A 25,078-nucleotide genomic window follows, 5' to 3' on the forward strand; every position below is an offset into this window, starting at 1 on the left:
AGAGCTGAATTCGGCCTATCCTCTAACTAAAACCCTGGGAAGAAAATTAATTAATGCTACATCGAGGGGAATGGGACTTAAGCCAAATGAGGAAATCAACAAATAATAGTAACCCAACCTATGTGATTTAAAATCCCATGAATTAGGTTCATATGGGTAACAACAAGTTATTTGTTGATAAATTAATGCACTATTGAAATTATTGTCCCTTATATGGTGTGTAAGTAGTGCAAAACTACAATGCAAGAGAGGTTGAGTTAAACTCTTAATGCATTCCATATCCCTTATGGGCAGTGTATTATACTGCAGTATACATTTGATGGAATCAACCTATATAAGTGTGGAGTGGGGTCGCTCCTACGAGAATTATGGCATATTCTCTAGAGCACTTATGAATTACCAGGCATGCGCATAGCCTATTCATGCAAAATCGCGTTGAACAGCAGAAATTGTGGGGGTGTAATGTGATTGATGAAAACTATATTTCACATAAAGAATTTTGGTTCATATAAGTTACAAACTTCACCAAAATTCTGTGACTTATATTGTATTCTTTCTAGGGGTGGTTCATAGCTTAAAAAGCACCAGTCACGATGCATTACACTTAAATGAAATTTGACTCAGCAAAACTTCTTATAAAATCTTATGAAATATGTGAGGGATTGTTGGAAAATAGTGTATTTCATAATGTTTAAACATCCCACATTGCCAAGATACATAAAAGGTGAATGTCTTATATATGAAAACCAACTATGGGCTTATTGCAAGCAAGGAAAACGGAGTGAGTTGCGTGCACACAAGATTGGGCCAAACCTTTAGAAATTTCAGATTTCCCCCCCTGCGTGCCAATACACACATGGGCTGTGCCTAAGTGACTTTTTGTACCTTGGCTTAAATTTTTTTTAAGCTTCATGCTTACCTAGTTCTCCTAGTTTTGCTCCAATGTTTATCTTGGTTTTGCTCCAATGTTTATCTGACTTAGTATAAATGCTGACCAGGTTTTTCTCAACTTCCTAATCTGGTGCAACGTTCACCTTATTTAGTGCAGTGTTCACTTCACTCCATACCTATAAATACAATCTCACACCCTTACTCACAACACACACCAAAGCTTTTCTTCTCTTAAGCTTTCTCCACTAATTTCCTTTGCCTTCTTTCTTCTCTTAAGCTTTCTCTACCTCCTTTCTTTTCTAGCTATGTTTTTTTTTTCTTTCTGCTGTTCTTGTCATCCCTTAGTAGTTTGTGCAAACTATAAGGAAGGATCTGTTGAATCCTAGAGGATAACTGCTACAGTCCTTTTGCACTGAGTTTTATACTCCAAAGGGACGTAAATTATCCTTAAGGACAGTGATACCATGCCTCTGACCAATTACTGTTTTTACTTGTTTTATATTCTTTTGTTGCTAATAATTTTTTTTTTTAACAATTAGCAGTGCTCCTGAAATGGTGACCAAGGTGCCCAACATTTTGATCCGACTCCTTGAGGCTTGAGCTTTTCCATCCTATAAAGTAAACGTTAAAGAAAGCAAGCTCAATTTGAACTTGGAGACAAACCAAGATCAGTTTGGAGACAAACCAAATCAAACACCATGATTCAATTCAATTTCAGTTTTTTTGCAATACTTTTGAGTTTTGGCATAAATGAAAATAAAATAGTCTGCCAACAATAACCTTAATTTTGACCTTATTTGTCATTTCTCTCCCTTTCTGAGGTTTCAAAGGAGGAAAAGACCAGGAGAGAAGAACCCAAAGGTTACAGCAAACAAGAAAGTGAAAGCAGGGACTAAGTTGGCAAGAGCAAAAGCTAGGGTAGGAGTGTCAGTTAAAATCTTACTACGCAAGTATACGTATCGAATAGATAGTATATTAGCAAGCAGAGTATCGATCTCACAAGGAATTGATCTAAAAATTTACTAAGTACTAAAATTATAACAAATTAATCTTATCCAAGCACTCAAAATTAATTGATTAACTACAACTAATTAACTAAAATTAAACCAACAAGGAAAATAAAAATAATAATAACTTGTAAAAATATCAATCAAACAAGCCTAAGATTACAATATCCCTCACACTTTATCTAAATCTTACATCTCTTCCTTAACCTATTTCAATGGGTTGAATTGCTAACCTAAAGTCCTCAATTATTTATAAAGGTCTCTCGACTCATCTTATTAAAATATCTATTTTAACCAAAACACTATATCCCTATGTGAATTAAAATTAAAATAGATTCATTAAGTTCAGGCTCTAATCTAGCTACATATGACCTATAGGTATATCCCTATCCTATACGCAAATCAATTAATATGATCATATGTTATCCTAATTTTAGTCTACACTAAACTCCTTTTCTCAAGTTTGTTTAGGTTCCTAAATCAATTTAATTGGTGGCCAAGCAATTGAAAGCATTAAGAACAAATTGGAATAAATAATTCAAATCCCATTAAAGATAAGTAAGAAAGAGATTAAAAATTTAAACTACATGTGAGTTCAATTGCGATCTTAATAAAAGAAAATTAGCTACTCATGATTGCAAAATAAAATAATATTATATAAAATTCAACCATTGAAAGTAACAAGAACAATAAAAGCTAAGGAAGAAAACAAATCAATATTTGCCGTCTTGATCTCAAGGTTTCAACCTCAACTCTTAGCTTCTTGAATTTCCCAAAAGTTTCATCCTTAATGTTGTCAAACATATCCTATTTATACTAATAAGCTTAACCTAAAGTTCTTTAAGCTGACCTAGGGTTTAATTGGGCTTAAAAGTGTAATAAGAGGCCCAAAAATCAATTGTCCATCTTTACAAATTTTCATTCCCAATACAGTACATCTAGCCATTTTCTAATGTGATTTTCTCTATTTTCAAAGCAGAACTAGACAAAGTGATCTTCATAAAAGTTGTAGCTCTATCTCTTAGTTTTCCAATGGTCTAAGAATCTGATCATTTGGAGTTCTGTAGCTTAAGATATAGCTAAAATACTGAAGCATATGCAAACATATTTTGAGTCTTTCAACACCTTATTTTTCAAAATTAAATCCAATCACTTTTAATCTTACAAAAGAAATATAAAAATTAATAAATAATAACTAAATTAAAAAGAATAACATAAAATTAAAATAACTCACTTAAAAATAAATTAATTATAAAAATAATTAAAAATAAATAAATTATAATTAAAAATTGAGGACTCAACTAATATTTAATTATAAAATTAGATTAAAATAGTTTTATATAATAGAATTATCAAGGAGCTGTACTCCACACCAGTTAATACACAATTCTGCGTCATAATAATCCTGCAAAACCCTGAATTTTATGATCACCAAATTCTTTCAACAAAAGGAAAAGGGAAGTCTGTTTATTAATTTGATTTAATGCCCAGTAATGCTTAAGAGGAAAAACTTGCAAAGCAAAGATAAGGTAATCGGTGGCCTCTTATTCCTGCATGAGAAAAACCAGAAAAGCAAAACAGAAATAAGTAACGATGATAATGATCATAACCAGGATGTTTCTGATATATATGATGCGAAGGAGGACCTGGTGAGGAAGAAAGCAGAAGGGAGGAAAATGACGGATGCCAAAGCATTTGAGTAGACAACAAAGACAAAGTGGCTCATTCGACATGGCAGCTTTGCTGAGAGTGGTTAAGCCAACATCCAGGCACTCCACACTCACCATGGCCGCAAATGGCACCAATTCCACCAACCAGGATCTTATCCTCATCTCTCCAACTCTCAAATTTCATTTTCCCTGCAAACTTCTGGCAACTGGATGAATTTATCTGCTTCTAAAGACTACTGTTTTGCTTTATTGCATCGTTGGGGGTTGAGACTAATTGGGACAAATTTATCACGTGCTGCCTCAGTTTCCAAGCTTTTAAATAATACAAACATCAGGTCTCACTCTTATAAACTTATGAAATCAAATCCTATCTGCTTCCATTTTTTTTTTAACTTCCCTTAATACAGTAAGTATAAACTAATTGTTACTCAATAAACCTTGCTTTTGTCATTCATCTTGGTTCTTTTATTTTATTGGTGATTGGGTCCATGCTATACTTCTATTTATATAATTTTATTTGACAATATTTAATTTGTTTCCTATGTGTAGGCATAATTGATGTCATTTCTTTTTGCAGTAAATGAATGATTTATATTAAACTCTTAACATCAAAGGGTGGAAGTGGTGCACAAATGGATGAGCTGTTGTGACTTGAAATGAAATTAGTGTACAATGATAAATTTGTGAATTTTTATCTCTTCATTGTTTATAAATTTAGAAAAGGGGAAAGGAAAATTAAAAAAAAAATTGGATGAAAAAAAGGGAAAATGAGAAAAGGCCCAAAAACCATGGCCGACGCTCAACTAATATCCATGGGCTCACCAGCTCTTTGGACCTTAACCCCATAATTTTTTTCTTTTTTTTTTAATTTAAACCCATAATTTCTTCTTCAGCAAACGTGGTTTTACATATTTACCTCTTCAATTTCTGTTTCATTTTGGTTCCTTTTCCAATTTTCTCTGCTCCTCAAACATATTGCTGCAAATCGCAACAAAGATAAAAGAAGAAAGATATATAAAAAAAAGGTAGAAAATGGGTGCGGTGGAACCTAGTTTGGAAGAATTTTTGGAGGAGAAGAAGCGCGTTAGGAACCCTCTTGTCCCTGTTGGTAATTTTCCCATTTCTCCTCTTCAGCTTGTCATTAATTTTTCTGTTTATATCTGTTTTGTTCTTTTGGGTTTTCATTTTTATTTGTAGAAGGTTTTGTGGTGTGAATTTTATAGGGTAAATTGTTATTTAAAGTTGCAGTCTTGCAGATCCAATTTGAGGGGGTTAAAAGATGGTATTTTTTTTTTCTTGGAAGGATGTTTCTGATAAAATTTGAACCTTTAATCTTTAATGGAGAAATATTTGTTATTATGTTAAATTATCAAAGCCCGATAGCCAATTTGCTGCTAACTAATCCAATGCTAGTTAGCAACCCCATTTCCAGTGCTTTATTCCTTTAAACAAAATAAGGCTGAAGTGTGAAAAGTGTGAAAAGTGTGAAGAGTAATTCAGGGTTTCTAAACTTGTGTGAGCTAACTGCTTTGATTTGTTTTGAGGAGAACAAACTTTTAAGTTCCCAATCCAGCATAATCGCAGCTAAGTCTATGTGGAATAATCTAGTAAGTGATGTCATGTATGCTTGGAGTTTCCTTTTTTATTTGACTCCAAAAATGGTTGTGACTTTCACAAGTCACAGCAAGATTTATTTTGAGTTATTGCTTAAGTTTGCACGGATGAAGAAATTTAATATTTAGGGCTTAACCCAGCACCTCTCGTGGTGTTCTTGTGTTTTGTATCCAAGTGGTAGTCATTAATTTCTGAATGCTGCTCCTGAAAGGATGTAACAGGAGACTTTTGTGGATGGTAGCTCTTGTCATAAAGTTGGAGGAGTGTATTTCTTTACTTATTGTTCTAGCTCCTAGGACTAATTAATTGCTTGGCCTCACCTTCATTTTCTTTTTGTTTCATCGTAATAGAAATAGTAACGTGTGAAACTATGTTGAGCCTGTGAGCATATTCGAAATATTTCAGTAGAGAAATTGAAATTTCTCTTCACTAGTTTTTGGCCAAGTTTATGGGTTCAGCATGAAGCAATGGGCATCCTATATTTTGATAGCTGCTATTGGCTATATGCTGTTTTCAAAGTAATATAAGCTGTTTGTGGCAAGATTTCATTTATAATTGACAATTAGATGATCATTGCTTCACTTTGACTTCAGTTCACCAATGCCATTAATAGCTTGAATAGTAAGATATTTGTTTTTTTATTTATTGACTGTCAATTAGTGAGATGCTGTTGCTCTGATCAAAACTAGGCATGGAGAGTTTGTGTTTAACAGTTAGGAACCCGGAAGACATATGTCCCAAACTTAATCAATCACCTACCTTGCAATGTTCTATATTACAAACTCCAAGCCTTTTACCAAGAATTTGACTTTAATTTATTATCTAACCAATTTAGAAAGTTGACACTGGGGTGGGTGCTTAAATCAAACTTTTATCCAACCTAGAAAAAACCTATTTGAACCTATGATGCCTCTTAAGATTTTAACAACCTAAGTGCTTGATATAGTACTTTGTTCAATTTGGTCCTATTTGTTGTCATTCTAAACTTCAACTAGTCTTTAGATTGTTTGCTGCTTTTTCCTTGTTTTGCTGACGATCTTGTCAGATTGATATAGTTTTTGTCACTTTAGGTATTTGCTTCATGTTATAGATGTTGTTAGGCCATCTGAAATACAGAATCTATTTTCTTCTTTCTCTCTTTTCATCTGCTATAGCATTTTCCTGATATGATATTCTTACTGTTACTTGGAAATGGAAATAGTTATGGTTCAAGTATCTTAGACATATGTGTACTTTACAGGTGCACTTATAACTGCTGGAGTGCTTACTGCTGGGTTAATAAGTTTTAGACAAGGCAATTCTCGCTTGGGTCAGGTGCTAATGAGAGCTAGGGTTGTAGTTCAGGGGGCTACAGTTGCACTTATGGTTGGCACTGCATACTACTACGGGGATAATCCTTGGAAATCGAGATAGACTCTGTGGACTGCTAAGTGTCTTGTAGTTCTCATAATGGCCATATTACTAATCGCAGGACCGTGTGTCCTCGCCAGTAACATTTGAGTACTATTTTTTATCTCTTTACATGATCCAAATTTGCTTAGTTGCAACCATTATTTTTATTTTGATAAGCATATTTTGTACCTATATGTTCAACAAAAGCATCATACCAAGAAAACAAATGCCCTTAGATGATACATTTTGGAAATAAATTGAATGTGCTGGTTGCACCATTCTTTCTTTGCATGAGTTTTTCTGAGAATTCTATATATGGAATATGTTAGTGAACAGAAAACAACAAATCTCCTTTTCTCCATTGCAATGGCAGGGCATCATTTCTGTAAATTTTTTGTTAAAGCGAATTGCTTTCATATAGGGTGAGAATCAGATGTTCTAGACCTTCCTATGAGAGAAGTTGAAAGTGCTGGTTAGCATTTATCATGGACAAGAATTGCATAAAAAGGCCAATGTTCATCATTGAGGCTTCCTTTTTATCTATCAGACATTGCAGTTAACCATCCTTAATGTCCATAACAGAAATGATCATTTTTCTTCTATTTGAAAGACCATTTTATCAAATTATGATGATAATCAATCTACCCTGACAAGAATCGTTTGCCAATCGTGCTTCCAAGCTCACCATGGTTGTCATTACCACTATTAGCCCTCTTCTTCCTTGCAATTTAGATGTTTTTCTAGAACCTTAGCCTCTGTTTTTATTCACTTCTAGAAATCATTTACTGGTCTCCATTGGATCCTGTATGCCAGACGATTTTTGACCATGACGTCTGATAGGCCAAAAGCCAGCTGTCGAAATACGAGGATACGAAGACAGAAAATCTGTCTTTATCCCCCTGGAAAAACTAGCGGCTAACGTGTGTAGTGCAAAAGCTGTCGACACCAGTGTATTTAGTACTTTGAAAAACCATACCACAAACGCTGAGCACAAAGAGTCCGGCCCCAACCCACATACCAACAAGCCTCATTGACCACCTTATCCTCTGGAATTTCTCTCCACAACTCCAAATAAATCCCACAATATCCCGCTCAGCCGCGCCCCCCCACATGGCCACTCTCTTTAAACCCATGTGTATTTGTTTCTCCTCTTTATATAAATCCCTGGAGACCCTTGTGTTCATGAGACTTTCTTTTATCTGTCAATGGGGGTGAATGCATGCCTAGCTATGTGCTCCTGCTGCCTCAATGGGAGAAAGAAATTGCAGCTGGGGGTGAATTCTAGGAGACAGAGGCGACAATGGGGCAGCGGGTCAGTTAAAACGAAAGTGCTGAAGCTCCAGAGAGTCGTGCCACGCAGCCATGGGCTGCACCTCGATCAGCTTTTGGTTCATACAGCTGACTACATCTTGCAGTTGAGGTTGCAAGTTAGTGTTCTGGAGGATCTTGTCAAATTCCATGAGCCATGAGGCCTTATGCATGCGTTTCTGTACTGATGAAAAATCTTTTGTTTTCTCCTTATTGTAAAATTTCCTCCATAATTCTACTTCATTTTCATGAATGTGGAGTGATAGTCATATATTGGCGCACCAAGCCCTGCAATCTCACCATATCCATATAGCTTTTGAGAGGACAAAAAATTTAGCCAATTCAATGGGAAATCATTGCTTCACCTTATTTCTGTTGATTAATCTGCAAAACCATGCATGTTCAAAAAATGTATTTTCAAATCACAAGTTACTTCTTTTTTTCTCATTTCAACCACTTCCAGAAGGGTAGGGACAAAGGGTCAAAACACAAGTACCAGTATAAATAATGGTTTTAGTGTTTTTTCTTGATATTTTAATGATTGATCTAAACAAATTATTGAACGTACAGATTTAACAAAAGGAATCAAATATTGGGTTAAAAAATGTAATTAAAAGCAGAAAATTCTTGAACTGATATGTTCATGTTAATGCCTACCTTGCAGTCTTTGCTGTTTTCCTTTTTTTTTTTCGGTTGAGCAACAGAAAGAACTACATTTACAAACTACGCCACCCAGAGAAAAAAGGTACCTTCATCATTGAGTGAAGAAGCAATAGGACAAAGAACAAGATCACACCATCACCATTACTGAAGCCCAATAAAGCTCCTTCCGTTTCTTCCTCTTCTCCAACGACACCTCGTCCTCCATTCTCACCCCAGCAACACTAAAGACAACCCAGAAGAGAAAAAGAAACAAAAAGGGTTATGTTACTGCTTTGACATCAGAGAAGAAAGCTTTAAAAGCTTTGGTTCATTGCGCAGACAGAGAAAGAAGAAAACAGGCGTTTGGCGTGTTTGGTATGCAGAAGCACTGTTGGATCATTCAATTTCTGTTTTGTTTTTCTCTTTTTAAGGCAGAAGTTCATGTTTCCTTGTCAAAACCAATTTAATAAATTTCCATATTGTTAAGATTACTGTACAAATTATCCAGACAGAGTTATAATAGATAATTTGTATATTTATTTTAACAGATATGAAATATTGGAGCATATGATTACAATTCTTCTCGACATATTGATATGATCAGAATAATATCAAGAGAATGACACAAATGTAGAATTTGAATCTTACTTACATGGGAAAAAAACCATTAATTGGAAAGTGGAAATTGTGCATCAAGTTCAACCATATGCTTGAGAATATGGAAAATATCTTTCTTATTTCTTTACCTACCGAGCAATTTACCAATTTTCCTGAAAGAGAATAAAAATAAATAGACCGCAGCAAACAGTCATTTTCCCTAGGAAAACCTCCCTATTGTACCTTTTAGGAACCAAAAATTTTCTTATTTATGATTAAGAAAATGAAGAATTGGGAACTGGTAGCAGTTCAATACCAACCCATTTGCGTTCGGTTCGCGGTTATCTGACCTGTTGTTGAAGAAACTTGGTCAACTGCAAACAATTTTCTGACTCTCTCGCCTTCTCCTTCTTCTTCCTCTCCTTGGCGTTTGTGGTATGCTTATTGCTTTCATCTCTCTTGGATTAATTAATGATTGTTTGAGCTTTTTAGTGTCAATCTTGATGGTATCGACTTGTGATTTATGAGCATCAGCTTGCTCCTTGACCTTTCTGATCATTGCCAAATGCAAAAACTAGTTTACATTTTCGAGTTGTAGGTATTGGGGATTAATTTTTTGTCAGTCTCTGAACTTTGGAAGCAGGCATGGGTTTCTCCTTGGAAAAATTTCAACTTCCCTTACTAGGGGTTTTGATGTTTTCATCTACTTAGTAGAACTTTTAGTTTTCTGATAAACACTGAGACCTGAGGATCAGGTTTGACTTTTGGCTGTAATTCAGGTCTGGTAACCTCAACACAATCGTTAGCAAAGACAAAGATACTGAAACATGGAGACCAGGAAACAGATTCCTTTCGATGTGATCTTCGACATTTTCACAGACCTTCCTGTTAAGTCCCTGGTAAGATTCAGGTGTGTTTCCAGGATCTGCTCCTCCATTATAACCTGCCAAGATTTTGCCAAAATGCATTCAAGTCCATATTCCAGGATCAAATCCAGGTCCCTATTGACACCAACCATTATCATAAGCTGTTCCACCGAGCTTCAATCTGCTCAGATGTTCTTCTCCGCAGAGCTTCATGAAGGGTCTGTGTCAGTATCAGCTGTTCACCTCAGGACCATCCCTCCTCGATTCTCCCGCTACACTACCCCTTCAGTTAATGGGATAATCTGCATGGACTTTGGCCTTTGTGCCACCATCTTTAACCCCAGTACTCGACAGGCTATTACTTTACCATTCGTTTGCCCTCCCAACTCTCCAGCTGCTGCTTCTACTTCCTTTTGCGTGAACTCATTTGGGTTTGATCCCATCACTGAGTGTTACAAGGTCTTGAACACTTGGGCTGTTTCAGGGAAGGCTACTGAGTACAGGGTCTATACTTTGGGGACAAACAACTCCTGGAGACTGCTTGGTGGCGGACCCTCTCATTCTCCTAAGAGGGAAAGCGTTTGCATCGATGGGATCATATATTTCAAGTGCCATCACTCTTCAGTCCTAATTGCATTTCATCTCCACATGGAGAAATTCCATGAGATTCGACTTCCAGAACGTGTCTTCAATTGGAGAAGTGATTTAATACAATTTGCTGGGCGCTTGGCCCTTGTTGATACTCAATTTGATTCTCAGTCCAATTCTATCAACATTTGGCTGTTAGAAGACCATCTTAGGAATGAATGGATTGGACATAGTATCACCTTCCCTACTTTCTGGAAAGAAATTGAAGGGTACAAAAACTTTTTGGTTGTTGGCACCATTCATACAGGTGAGATTTTGCTGGCACCATGCACTTTGTTGAAGCACTTTTGCGTGTATATCTATGATCTGCATAGGAGAATGAGACGGATTGAATTGTCTGGACTGCCTGAACAGCGGCCTCTTGATTTTTCTTCCAACGCTGTTAAAGTCACCAATTATGAGCAGAACATTTTGTGCTTGGCATAAGTAATTACTCCCATCAGCCTCCTTCTGAACCTTCAATATCTTGTTCATTTGTTTTAATTTAGAATTCAGCTCGTGAAGTTAAGCAACCTGTTGAAATATTCATATATAGAACAGTTAATCTATTCTTGTTTTTTTTTCTTTGAAAGTTCAGTTGTATTCATAACTGAGGGAACAAACATTCATCTTTGGTCAGTATAAGATGATTTTGCTCTGATATTCTTAGATTACAGAACATCATAACAAAATCCTCCCCAAAAGAGAAAAACCTACGCCCTATACAATTGATACAACCCCCAGCCGCAGAAGCACCCCAAACCCTAAGCATCATGTTGAGAGCTCTGTAATTCCAGCTGGTAAAAAGGAAGGAAAAGTATCAGGCGCCAAGGTCAACTGGAAGAAAGAAGTTTTTAATGGTTTTTAGTTTAATGAAACGTTCAATGTGCTGTCGTTTTGGGTTTTATTTTGTTTCTGTTTGATGGCTTAAACGCCTCTTGCCAGTGTCGTTTTGTTTTTGCTGGATGTTAGGTTGAAAAGCCACGTTTTTATTTCTTTGCTGTATGTTTTTCTTTCTTAGCTGTTGAAGGCCGTTGCAGGACACGAAAACCCATTTTCTGCTGCTGTGCATAACTATTTTTCTTCTCTTGTTTCCTGTTTCAATGCCGAGTATTTCGGATGGGTTGTTAGTACTCATATATATACACTCAACAAAAGAATGAAAAGGTGATTTTTATTCTCTAATTTTTCTTCATCAAAAACTTCTGCTCCCAACTCCTTTGTTCTTCATTTTTGTGTTCTTCAATTAATCTTGAGAAATTTTAACATGGTATCAGAGCCTTAAAGTGATCTTGAGGGACTATTTTCTAGTTTGCTGTTTGTTATTCACTGTTGCTTACGAATTCCTGTTTTTCTGCTTTGGTTTGTGAGAATGGCTACAATTGGATTTAGCACCTCTGCTCCTCCAGTTTTCACTGGAGAAAATTATGTTTTTTGGTCGGTGAAGATGCAGTCCTATCTCAAGGCCTTCCGTCTTTAGGAGGTGGTGGAGATCGGGACTAAACCAGAGCAACATTATGCTAATCCAACCTTAGCTCAGATAAGGTAGTTTGAGGAAGACAAGTCAAAGAGGTATAAGGCTCTTTCCAGTTTACAATCTACAATTTCTGATGAGATTTTCTCTAGGATAATGCATTTAGATAACCTAAAGGATGTATGGGATCATTTAAGAGAGGAATTTTATGGTAGTGATCGAACTAGAAGAATCCAAGCTTTGAATCTGTCTAGACAATTTGAAATGCTGTAAATGGAGGATAATGAGACTATCAGAGAATTTTCTGGGAAGATGTTGGGGTTAGTGAATCAACTTAGGCTGCTAGGGAAGGAGATGGATGAGGAAAGGTTAGTAAGCAAGATGCTGGTAGCATTACCAGAAAAGTATGAGTCAAAAATCTTATCATTAGAGGACTCTAAGGACATTAGTCAGATGACCTTAAAGGAACTTGTGAGTGCACTGGAAGGCTTAGAGCAGAGGAGAGCTTTCAGGCAGAAAGGTCTTGTTGAGAATGCCCTGGTAGTGAGATCAAAAAATGTGAAACCTGAAAATGGTAATTCTAGGAAAATGAAACTGAAAGGAAAGATAAAGGAAAGAAGTTAGATGAAAGAAAACATGGAGAAACTAAGAAGTCATTTCCACCATGCTCTCATTGTAAAAAAACAAATTATACAGAGAAGTTTTGCTGGTTTCGACCAAATGTTAAATGCAGGAGGTGTCACTAGCAGGGTCATGTGGAGAAAGTGTGTAAAAACAAAGGCAATAGTGCTGATGAGAATGTAGCTGTGGTTGAAGAGCATCAAGCAGATAATGAAGTACTTTTCATGGTTAAGAAGGTAAAAAGTGAGGAGAAAAACAATGTTCGGTTGCTGGATAGTGGATGCTCAAACCACTTGACTGGCTGCAAAGAGAATTTTATCAGTTTGAATGAGAATTTTAGAACTCAAATGGAAGTTGGAAATGGTGATATGCTGTTGATCCTTGGAACAAGTATAGTGGGAGTGCAGACACTAGGTGGCATTAAGTTAGTGGTAAATGTTTATTTTACTCCTGATGTGAGTCAAAACTTGCTAAGCGTAGGTTAGTTGGTGGATGAAGGCTTTGAATTGAATTTCAAAGACAAAGCTTGCATAGTGAAGGATCCAACTGGTGTTGAACTTTTCACAGTGAAAATGAGAAACAAATGTTTCCCATTAAACTGGATGACTCTAAACCATATTGCTTTCAAATGCACTTTGTCTGATATTGAATTGTGGCACAAGAGGTTTGGACATGTGAACTATGATTCACTGAGTTTAATGGCCTCGAATTGTTTGGTTGATGGGTTACCTCACATGGCAAACTTAAACAAGATATGTGAAGTGTGTCAGTATGGCAAGCAGAGGAGAGCATCATTTCCATAAAGTCGAACCTGGAAAGCATCTTGTAAGCTGCAGTTGCTGCATACTGATATTAGAGAACCAATGCAAACACCATCTTTGAATGGAAGCAAGTATTATATGCTCTTTATTGATGATTACACTAGGTTCTGTTGGATTTATTTTTTAGAGTTAAAGTCTGATGCCTTTAAGGTATTTACTAAGTTCAAAGCCTTGGTTGAAAATCAAATGAGCTTAACTATTAAGAAGCTCAAGAGTGATAATGGGGCTGAGTATACTGCTAATGAGTTTAAAGAATATTTAAGCAAATTAGGCATAATGCATCAACTGACTGCGCCTTATAGCCCTCAACAGAATGGTGTCTCAAAAAGAAAGAACAGAACTTTAATTGAAATGGCTAGGTGCTTGCTGTTTGAGAAGAAGTTACCTAAGTTCTTGTGGGCAGAAGCAATTAATACTGCTAACTATCTGCTAAATTTGACTCTTACTAGAGCTTTGGCAAGCAAAACTCCATATGAAGCCTGGTATGACATGAAACCTTCAGTCAAACATCTAAAAGTCTTTGGATGTATATGCTTTGCTAAAGTTCCAGATGCAAGAAGAACCAAGCTGGACAGTAAGTCTATGTTAGCCATCCATCTTGGGTATAGTGAAGCTTCAAAAGGTTACAGGCAGCTAGATGTCAAAAGCATGAAGTTTTTCATCAGTAGAGATGTAGTGTTTGATGAAGGCAAGTTGTGGAACTGGGAAGCCAAGCAAGTTGTAGGGTTAGATAACTATGTTTTAGTAGAAAATCAGTTGACAAAAGAGCAATTTGAGTTGAATTCAGATGATGTGGATGAGATGCCAATGAGAGGAACAAGAAGTCTATCAGATGTTTATGCTAGATGTCATGTAGCAATCTCAAAACCTAGCTCGTATGCTGAAGTTGCCTCTGATGAACATTGGAAACAGGCCATGGAAGCTGAAATGAATATGGTATGGAAGAACAAAACTTGGGTGCTAGTGGACAGGTCAACAGATCACAATATTCTAGGTGTCAAATGGATTTACAGAACTAAAGTGAATCCAGATGGTTAAGTGAACAAATACAAAGCAAGACTAGTAGTTAAGGGATTTGCTCAGATATATGGTGTGGACTACATGGAAACATATGCACCTGTGGCCAGACATGATACAATAAGGTTGCTGGCAGCCTTGTCTGCAAGAGAAGGTTGGTTAATCTATCATTTTGATATAAAATCAGCTTTTTTGAATGGTTACTTGAAGGAAGACATATATGTTGAACAACCTAATGGTTTTGTTGAAAAGGGTTCTAAAGCCAAGGTTTGTAAATTGGTAAAAGCTCTTTATGCTCTCAAACAAGCACCAAGGGCTTGGTATGAGAGAATGGATGCGCACTTGCTAAATCAAGGTTTTATCAGAAGTTCTACTGAAGTAACACTCTATATAAAAAATGGTAGTGATGCAGTTAATCTAATAGTGGCAGTGAATGCTGATGATCTACTTGTCACTGGTCTTGAGATTGATTGCTTAGCTGAGTTCAAGTCACAGATGCTGAAAGACTTGAAATGATTGATCTACTGATGACCTATTTTCTTGGGATGAATTTATTCAATCATCCAAATCTATAGTTATTCGTCAGTCAAAGCATGCTCAGGACTTATTGAAAAAATTTCACTTGGATCACTACAAGGCTATTAAAACTCCACTAGCTATAGGTGCTAAATTTTGCAAGCAAGATGGGACAACTGATGCAAATGAGAAACTTTATAGGAGCATTATTGGATCTTTATTGTACCTTGCTGCAACCAGACCTGATCTAATGTTTGCAACAAGTATTTTGTCCAGGTATATGCAGGCTCCAACAATTATTCATTTTACTGCAGCTAAACGCATTCTCAGATATGTTAGAGGTACAAAAAATTATGGTGTGAAGTATGTAAGAGCTGAAAGTGGTGAACTTCAAGGATGTTCTAACAGTGATTGGGCAGGTTCACTAGATGACTCTAAAAGTACAAGTGGATACTTTTTTTCATTTGGAAGTGGAGTCTTCTCTTGGAGTTCAAAGAAATAGGAAGTAGTGGCTCAATCATCTGCAGAAGCAGAATATATAGCCACTGCTGCAACTACAAACTAGGCACTCTGGTTAAGAAAGATCTTAGCTGAATTGGGGTTCTCACAGAACAAGGGAATAGTGCTACAATTTGATAACCAATCTGCTATTGCTATAGCTAAGAATCCAGTTCAACATGGGCGCACTAAGCATATCAGAGTTAAGTTCCATGCCTTAAGGGAAGCAGTAAAAGAAGGGGAAATTGAGCTAAAATACTATCCTACCAATGAACAACTAGCAAACATATTTACTAAATGTTTGAGTACAGAGCAGTTTGAATATTTGAGAGGTAAACTGGGAGTTTACTCATCTGGAATTAAGGAGGTGTGTTGAGAGCTCTGTAATTTCAGCTGGTAAATCGAAAGGAAAAGTATCAGGCGTCAAGGTCAATTGGAAGAAAGAAGTTCTTAATGGTTTTTAGTTTAATAAAACGTTCAATATGCTGTCATTTTGGGTTTTATTTTGTTTCTGTTTGATGGCTTAAACGCTTCTTGCCAGTGTCGTTTTGTTTTTGCTGGATGTTAGGCTGAAAAGCCACGTTTTTATTTCCTTGCTGTATGTTTTTCTTTCTTAGCTGTTGAAGGTCGTTGCAGGGCACAGAAACCCATTTTCTGCTGCTGTGCATAGCTGTTTTTCTTTTCTTGTTTCCTGTTTCAATGCCGAGTATTTCGGATGGGTTGCTAGTACTCATATATATACACTCAACAAAAGAGCGAAAAGGTGATTTTTATTCCCCAATTTTTCTTCATCAAAAACTTCTGCTCCCAGCTCCTTTGTTCTTCATTTTTATGTTCTTCAATTAATTTTGAAAAATTTTAACACATCCCAATCACAATGCACTTTGCACAGTCATACAATCGTCCTAGCATTTGAAACTCGGGACAACAACCCCATAAAAACCAAGCAGTATCCTTGTTTAAAGTATTGAACCAACACAAACAATTTTGATCCCAAAAACAAAAGCGGGTCCTAACAAAAAGGGAAACATGACCTGTACAATGCTCAACATAATGCACCTGTACATGCAGCAGCTCAACAAAAATCATCCAACAAACACAAGCTCAAAGCACACAAAAACCACGACCACATCATAAGATCTGAAGAGTCAACCTTTCCCAACCAACATCTGAAAACAGAAAAAACACCCTCCCGTAAACCAATTGCATCATAACCAAAACAGATTACTCAGAGACCTTAAACAGCTCACCTTGCCTTTGCACACCAGCTTTAGCAAGGCTGTCAGCCAGCTGGTTACTTTCTCTAAAAATGTGTTTAATCTCCCATTTCTTCATTTCCTTCTTCAGTTTTTCAATGTGCAAGACCCATTTCCTAAGTCTCCAAGGGGCTTCCGATGAATTATTAGTCCATTTGACTACATTTTATGAGTCACTCTCAATTGCGAGATTGTGTGTTTGGCACCATTTAGAGGTTGCAAAGCAATGAAAGCCTCCCTTATAGCTCTAATTTTAGCCACGCTATAGTCTTCCACCCTTATGGATTTGGCGAAAACAATTTTTATGCATCAATCTTCGTTCCTCATAACCCCCCCATCCCAACTTCACCGAGGTAGCCTTGGGTTGTTCCATCCATATTGAACTTCATAACGCCACATGGTGGAGTACACCATTCCTTAACTTTTTTGTTCGTTTTGTTTTCCCTCAACCTCGCACCATGACTAAAAACCTATATGTGTCAAGAATCAAGCCATACTCTTCAGGCCATTTAGCTTTTGCTTATGTCGCAATTCTTAATTTGACCAGCTTTCCATTTCACGCCTCTAAACACTTTATCATTTCGATAAAACCATATTGACCATATTATAGCATAGAAACCCATTTTCTAGACAGAATTGTTCCCTTATCTAATTTCCACTCCATTCCATAAGTGAAAAACACTAATCAAATCAGCAAAGATAACCCATTCAACCCCCCATTCCTTTCCCCACCACTGCCACACTCTCCATACTTCCTGGCAATGAATGAGAAGATGTCACATAATCTCTTAATCCCCGTTACACAATTCACATGTCATAGCCTCCTAACTTATCAAGCTCTTTCTCGTAAGCTCATACTTGATAGCCACTTTCTTGTGAAAAGCTTGCCAATAAAACACTTCAATCCGATGTGACGCAAGATTGATCCATATGTTTCTCCAAACATTTTCTTCAAAAGAATCTCTTTTAAGCACCTACTTGTAGAAAGATTTAATAGTGTAAAGCCCCAAAGTAGACTTTTTATGTGCAATCGAATCTAGCAACTCCTTACATAAGTGAAATTCACCAATAAAGTGATTAAGTTGTTACCACTGGTCTTGCTCCCATCCAAATGGTTGTCTTCTCAACTTTCCACGTCCATACATTTTTGCTCTATATTCCTTTTTGCTCTATATTCCTTGTTCATTAATGAACCCCTCTTTGTTCTATGCAAGGGCAAACATCCTTAGAAAAAGTTCTTGTAGCGTAACTTCTCCAAACCTTAGGTCTGACCAAAACTTTATCCTACTCCTATCACCCACCATCATTTAAATGTTAGAAGGTACCTACATAGAAAAATTGTTAGTTGGGGAAAGAGGTTTGATAATATTATTCCATACTCTCAAAGCCTTTCTATTAGTGTTTGTCTTAGGCAGAATGTCAGTAGGATTTTTCATCACTTCTTTCCACAAACTATTTTGTTCACTCCCATACCTCTAAATGCACTTATTAAGCAATGCTGATTTTTCAATTCAAGCTCAATAATCCCAAGCCCTCCATTTTCCTTGTAGTCACACACTTTGTCTTGCCAATATAGTGCACTTTCCTTTTTTCATCCATCCCCTCCCACAATAACCTCCTCTTAATTTTTTCAAGTTGTTTAACAACTCATTTCGAGATTTGGAAAAGTGACATGTAAAAAATGGGGAGGTTGGTCAAAACTGATCTCAACAACGTCACCCTCCCTCCTATGGAAAGAACCTTTAATTTCCACCCAGACAATTATTTTCAAACTTTTCTATAACTGGTTTCCAAATACTCAAGAAGTTATGATTAACTTCTACAGGCAATCCGAGATATGTAGTTTTTTTTTATTGATAATAATTGTTATTGATATTTATATCAACGCATCATGCTTGCAGAGTTGCAAATGCAATAAATTAAGTATTTTACTTATTGCTCCATTTCGGGGAATGCATCTTCACGGGCTCAAACTTCTTGCACCAGAGCAACTTGCCATTAATGGTGAACATGCATTGCTTTGTTCAAAAAGTAGTCATCATTAGTGGCATACTAGCTTCCTTGAAAACAAGCTTCCCGAATAGCGGTGTCTGGCTTTTATTCCATGGGGCTGGCGAATGCACGTATACCCTTCCCACACATTCTCCGTATGTGGAGTTAAAGAATCTGACAATTTCCTTCTCTGGTATAAGGTGTACATACGAGAAAGTTAAGAACAAGGACCGATCCACCCTACATCCAATGTTTTTCACCCCCCTCTTTATCAAGTGATCTGCTACCCCTATGCCCATTAGACTGTTTTTATAAAAGTTTATTTTAAGTTTGAAAATCACTTAGAAGCTCCTCAAAACTCTTTTTACATTTCGAAGATTCTTAACCACAGGTTTATACAACACCATAGTGACATCAACGAATTATAAGTATGAGATACTTGATTTGTTTCTCCTAATGGGAACCCCCTAGCACAACCCCTCTTCTTTTGCCTTCGACATCATCTGTCCCCAACACTCAATTATTAAATCAGATTGTTTCTTCTTTTGAGGCCATTACATGAAAAAACTTCGTATTTCTATCTTTCCTCAACATTCATTTAACTCTTGATTTTTGCTGCCATTCTCATTCTTCCACCCTATATAACTTCCATAATTCAACCTTAACTTTAACAATTCTGTCTTGATACTCACTATTCCCCCCCTTCATTCCCTATTTATCATTAAAATATTAAAGTTTAGTCTCCAAATTACTTATTCTTTGCTCAGTTTCACAAAACTTTCTTTTCTGCGAAGACTTAAAAATGGGTATGAGCCCTTTAAGTATGCTCCATAAACCTTTTCTGGTATTGTTCTCATCTCATTTCTATCTCCAATACTCTTCCATTATTTATGGAAGCTAACTTCATCCAACCAATGGGAAAAGATTTTAAATGGCCTCGGCCCCTAATCCATTTTACACAGTCCAAGCACAATTGGATTATGATCCAAAATCGATACTAGTAGGTACTTTTGAATTTGATTAGCTTCCCTCTCTAAGAACTTATCATCAATCAAGAAAACGATCTAATCTACTAAAAGTTGGGTCTTTTCGATTGTTGCACCACGTGAACTTCCTTCCCATTAAAAGTAAATCAATCAATCCTGCTTCATTAATAAACTCATTAAACTTTGTTGTAGCCCTCCATATATCACCTCTCCCTATTCTTTCCTCCTCTCCCCTAACATAGTTGAAATCTCCCCAAAGCACCCACATAACCCCTAATCTCAATATAACTTGAATCAGCTCATTCCAAACTTCACTTCTTTCTCCCTCATCATTAAGAGTGTTCATGTACCCCAACCACATTTAGTGTTTATCCTTTTGATCACCCTTGCTAGCAGAATAAAATTCCTATGTGTCACATTCTTTTCAAGGTTGAAAAAACTCTTTTGCCACATACGTAGTAACCCTCTAGGTCTTCCCTCCAATTTGACTACCTTACCCAAAATTCTCTCCTTATGCCACAACTTTTCATATAACCCTTCATATGGGTTTTGAATCTTAATCTCTTGCACGAAAACAAAATTTAGCTTGCACTTTTGAATGGCTCTTCTTAAAGCCTTTTTTTCTTCTCTCTTACAAATTTCCCTAAGATTCCAAGAAAGAATAAGCATTAAAATTGAGACACTAACCTCTTTTATCATACCTAAAAAGCCTATGTCTTTCATTTCTATCATCAATCTTTAACCTCAAACCCTGTGTAAACCTTAATTACCTTTTCTCTTTTTATTGCAAAGTCAAGCCCAACAGAACCATTGATATTTAGGGTTGTAACAGATTTTTTCCTAATTTTTTCACTTCTGATTTTAGTCTCAATTTATGGCTTTGCCTTTAACCTCGTCGTGCTTTCCTTCCCCCCAACTCTATTACTCTTACCCTTTGCCTTCTTTTCATTTCTGTTTGTTCTACTTTCTTTATTTGTTTTTCTCTTTACCTTTTGTCGTTTCCATCATTTACTTCTTTATTCCCAGGTCGGTTTTTCATCAGGTCAATCAAAACTACATCCTCAGAGAACGACACTATTGAAACAAAAACTCTCGACTTTGTCAATCCCTTTCTCCACTAAACTTGAGTTCGTTCTTCTCCAAAGTTGTCTTTCCCACTTGACTCATCCAATGGATCTTCACTTCTATTAATCTCGTCTTCTTTGTACTAGTTAACCTCTCCCCTAAAATCAACAAGAAAACTTCCTTCACTTAACTCTTTGTTGTATGCCTTCCCCCAATCCATCAAAACTTCAATATCCAGATTATTTTTTAGCTTTAGGCCTTTTTTACTATAGTCACATAGACCTTCTTGGATTTTTCCAGGAACCCAATATGGACTTTTGAAAAGAGCTCGTCTTTATTCCCCTATAATTAAAGTTACAAGCTTCTTCAAGCCCATAGTAACTAAAATCACCTTCTTGCATTTGTGGGCTTTTTTCCTTACTTGCACTAATCCATTTCTCTTTTAATTTAGGCTCATTTTTCCTCTTGCTGCCATTTTTTTCCTTGTTCAGCCCTATCCCATCATAAATGTCGAACTTATCTTGAGCTCTCCTTGTGCAGCCCATATCTTTTGCTTTGGCCTTTCCTTTGTTTCTCCTTTTAGAGTTTTTTTTTTAATTCAAAATTTCCTTCCAATGAGCTCTGTTCACTTCTCGAGTCACCCCTCTTGGTACTATAAACTTTTTCTTAGCCAACACTAGTCACTACAAGGTTAAGTTTCCTATCTCTGTTATCAGTTAGCTTTTCCATTGCTTTTTTCTTTCTTTTAATCCTATCTATATGTTCCTTGATTACTACCACGTCATCTATCCCTATGGGCTCCACTTTGTTCCCTCTTTCCCTAATGGTTTCTTTTGACTTTCTTCAAACTTTCCTACTGGTGATCTCCTTGAGAACCATCCCTCTAGTGTCGAAATGCTCTCCTCCAGTGTACTTTTTTCTTACCCTACTGTTCTTGCTCTCATGGTGAACATGACTCCATTAACTAGTATTTAAAGACATATCGGCACTTACCTTTTGCTAGTCACCTTCACCTTAATGATGGCATAATCAAATTACTTCTTTTTTTCTATATCTGAATCTACTCCCATATACTTCCCCCAAGTGCTCTCTAATGCTTTAAAAGTCTTCATTTGCCACAACTAGATAGCTAGTTCTTCCACTGTAACCCAAACAACGTATTTTATATCATCCATCTCTAAATTGCACAGTTTAGTCTTAACAAGTCACTGCTCCAACATGTCCTTATGCTGCCCAAGGATACCTTTAATTTCTTAACCTTCATTAAAAGTCACCACCACATTCAAACCTTGGGCCAGCCTTACTCTGTCCATAACTCCAACACAGAACAATTTGCATTGGATTTCCTTACAACATAATGGTTCTTTGAGTCTTCCTATAACACTTCTTCTGACCCATTCAACATCCTGCTCATTAAATTCCACTATGATTCCTTTTAATTTTTTCTCACTTTTGAGTTGCTCATGAGAACCTAAAGCTATCTCCCCTTCTGTTTACTTACCTCTTTCACCATCTTGTTGCCATCGATGATAACATCCAATAAGGATCCCTTTCTTTCTCCATGTTTAACTTCTTTTAAGCTCTCTCTAGAATTGTCGTTGTTGTCCCTTTTGACCTTTGCAACTCTATCTGCTCATTGATGTGAAGAAATCTCCCTCTCAAAAGGAACTTATGCCCTATCTCCATCGCTCTATTAAATTCCTCTCTAGATTTATACCGCACAAAAGCAAAACATGTGGCCCAGTTCCTTACAATCCTTGGGAGATAGACATCAAACACAACACCAAATTGGTCAAATAAATCCTTAACATCCCTCCACAGACCATCTATACTCAAGTTATCAACAAAGGTCGAAAAACTTTACTCTTTCACTTGTCGAAATCCCTAAACCCACTTCCATGGTTCCTTTTGTAATTCTCTCTCGATTCATGTCCTTTACCTTAAAGCTCTCTCCCCCTACGGATACCCTACCAACCTTCTGCACCTCTCTCTCTCTCATCATTTTTTTTAGTTAATCTATTCTTGTTGCTAGCTATTTGTAAGTTTTAGATGTTTTAACAACCAGAGTGAAAGATTATTGGAGATAGGGATGGAAACTGTTTTTGTTGGCCTGTCTATGCATCTTAACATTATGGATAAAGTAGTTATTTTTGCAAATTAGACATGGATTTCATCTTGCCACTAGATTAAAAGCTCAACAAATTCATGGTGGCAATTAAATGATGCACCTTGCCATTGATCTCAAGTCAGGGGTATTTGAAATTGCAATGGAAGCTATTGTTTTTGGTTTTCTAATTTCTCTTTTTCTTCTTAGTAGGAAAATTACTATAAATGAAAGTAGACTGCTACAACTTGTACTAACAAAATTGTTTCAGCAATACAACAACAAGAAAGTTTGTAGAAAATCTCCTGAAGAATTTTTCAGTTATGACAGAGGAATTTCATTTCATTTTATATTAGACAAACAAATAAGGGATACTTTAGCATTTCTCTTTTACCAGATATAAAAAAGTTTGCAATCAACACATATTTCACTTGAACCATTAAGAAAATCAAACCAAAGGCAACTTTGCTCTCTCACTCGAGAGTTGAGATTACTCCTCTCGGTCGCCACCTCTCTCTCCTGGTTTCTCTTGTCCTCAAGCTGTGCCCTCTCTCCTTGGCATACGTTTCCTTTTCATCTTCATGGACTTTGGCCTTTGTGCCACCATCTTCAACCCTATACTCAACAAACTATTACTTCACCATATCTTTACCGTCCTACCTCTCTAACTCCCCTTTCTACTTACTTTTGCATAATCTTCTTTGGGTTTGATCCAATCACTAGTTGTCACAAGATCTTAAACTTTTGCGATAATCCACTGAAAGCTACTAAGTTCAAGCAGGGTCTTCACTTTGGGGAGAAACAACTCTTGGAGATAGCTTGATGGGACTTTTTATTTTAGGGCCTAACCCCTATAGCTCTACAATTATTGTTGCATTTTAGGTCCACACTGATAATTTCAATGAGATTTTACTACCTTCAGAAGCTATCTCCCCTTGTAAAAGTGATATAGAGTTGATTCTCAGTCTAATTCAATCGACATTTGGGTGTTGGAAAACCATGTTATAGGGGAATGGATTCAACGGACAATTGTTTTTGGAAAGAAATTGAAGAGTTCCAAAACCTTTTTGGTTGCTAGCACTAGAGTGAGAACGAGCAACTACTAACACCATGCATTTTGTATGTAGGAGGAAAGAGATTAAAAGGATTCCATTATCTAGACTCCTTAAACATCATGCCTTTGATTTTTCTTCCAAAGTAGTTACATTCTTTAATCATGAGGAAAACATTTTAGAGTTTGGCATAATATATGAGTCCTTTCTACTCCTTGTTCTTATTAATTTGTTTTAATTTGATATTTTTCTAGCATAAATGAACCTGTTAACCTGCTTTTGGTCATGACAATATGAAAGACAAGTTTATGGTCTTGTGCTTCTCAATTGATCAAGAAAAAAAATATGAAAGGGTTCTTTTACTCATAAATATGATCTAAGAGTAATAATTGGTATTTTGTAACAAAGTACACTTTATTATTTTATCTAATTAAATAAGATTAAAATAACTTAAATAGGTCTTAAGTATCATTCGATATGAATATTGATTTTTGCATATATTTCTTCTTCTATGTACCCTTTGCATCCTCCATTTCCCATATTCAAATATTATGGAAAGGTAAAGGTAGGATGTATCATGTGCATTGGGCACTGGTAAATAGGTAATAGGCAAGCCATCATTCGGCTAACTTAATCTAGTAAAAAATGCAGATCTCAAGACTAAATCACCTCACCTTGGGCATTCCCCATTTAAAGAAAAAAAATTAATGAAAGTTCATGTATACATCAATGTAAATAAAATGAATAATTTAGACAAATTTAATGTAAAGTTGGGTTAATCTAGACGCGATGGAAATTAAATTTCAACTTAATAAAATTACATGACATGCATAATGATTATTAAATCGAACAACTAAATTGAACAAATTACATGTTTATAAAAAACTAAACAAAAAATTTAACATGTCATTAGCCATTCATGCGTAAATCCAATGTTATATTTTGTATAATTAATGCCAAATCCGTATATTATATACTGACATTGGTTACAATGATATTTAAGAAAGAAATTTATAATTAATACATGATCTTCTCTTGAATTTCATGAAAATAATGCATTAA

General features: G+C 36.2%; 2 protein-coding genes and 1 pseudogene across 2 annotated transcripts; 2 read left to right on the top strand and 1 right to left on the bottom strand.

The window, feature by feature from the left end:
* On the bottom strand, positions 1,716 to 4,009 carry LOC108661101 (annotated as a pseudogene).
* On the top strand, positions 4,441 to 6,865 carry LOC18603860 (RING-H2 finger protein ATL48). Its single transcript, XM_007036090.2, has 2 exons — positions 4,441 to 4,676; positions 6,423 to 6,865. The coding sequence occupies exons 1-2, from the start codon at positions 4,601 to 4,603 to the stop codon at positions 6,593 to 6,595; spliced, it is 249 nt and encodes an 82-aa protein (XP_007036152.1). The 5' UTR covers positions 4,441 to 4,600; the 3' UTR covers positions 6,596 to 6,865.
* On the top strand, positions 9,298 to 11,521 carry LOC18603862 (F-box protein At5g65850). Its single transcript, XM_007036092.2, has 2 exons — positions 9,298 to 9,556; positions 9,901 to 11,521. The coding sequence occupies exon 2, from the start codon at positions 9,949 to 9,951 to the stop codon at positions 11,059 to 11,061; it is 1,113 nt and encodes a 370-aa protein (XP_007036154.2). The 5' UTR covers positions 9,298 to 9,556; positions 9,901 to 9,948; the 3' UTR covers positions 11,062 to 11,521.

Source organism: Theobroma cacao, chromosome 3, assembly GCF_000208745.1.
Source record: "Theobroma cacao cultivar B97-61/B2 chromosome 3, Criollo_cocoa_genome_V2, whole genome shotgun sequence".
In the NCBI taxonomy this organism is placed as follows: domain Eukaryota; kingdom Viridiplantae; phylum Streptophyta; class Magnoliopsida; order Malvales; family Malvaceae; genus Theobroma; species Theobroma cacao.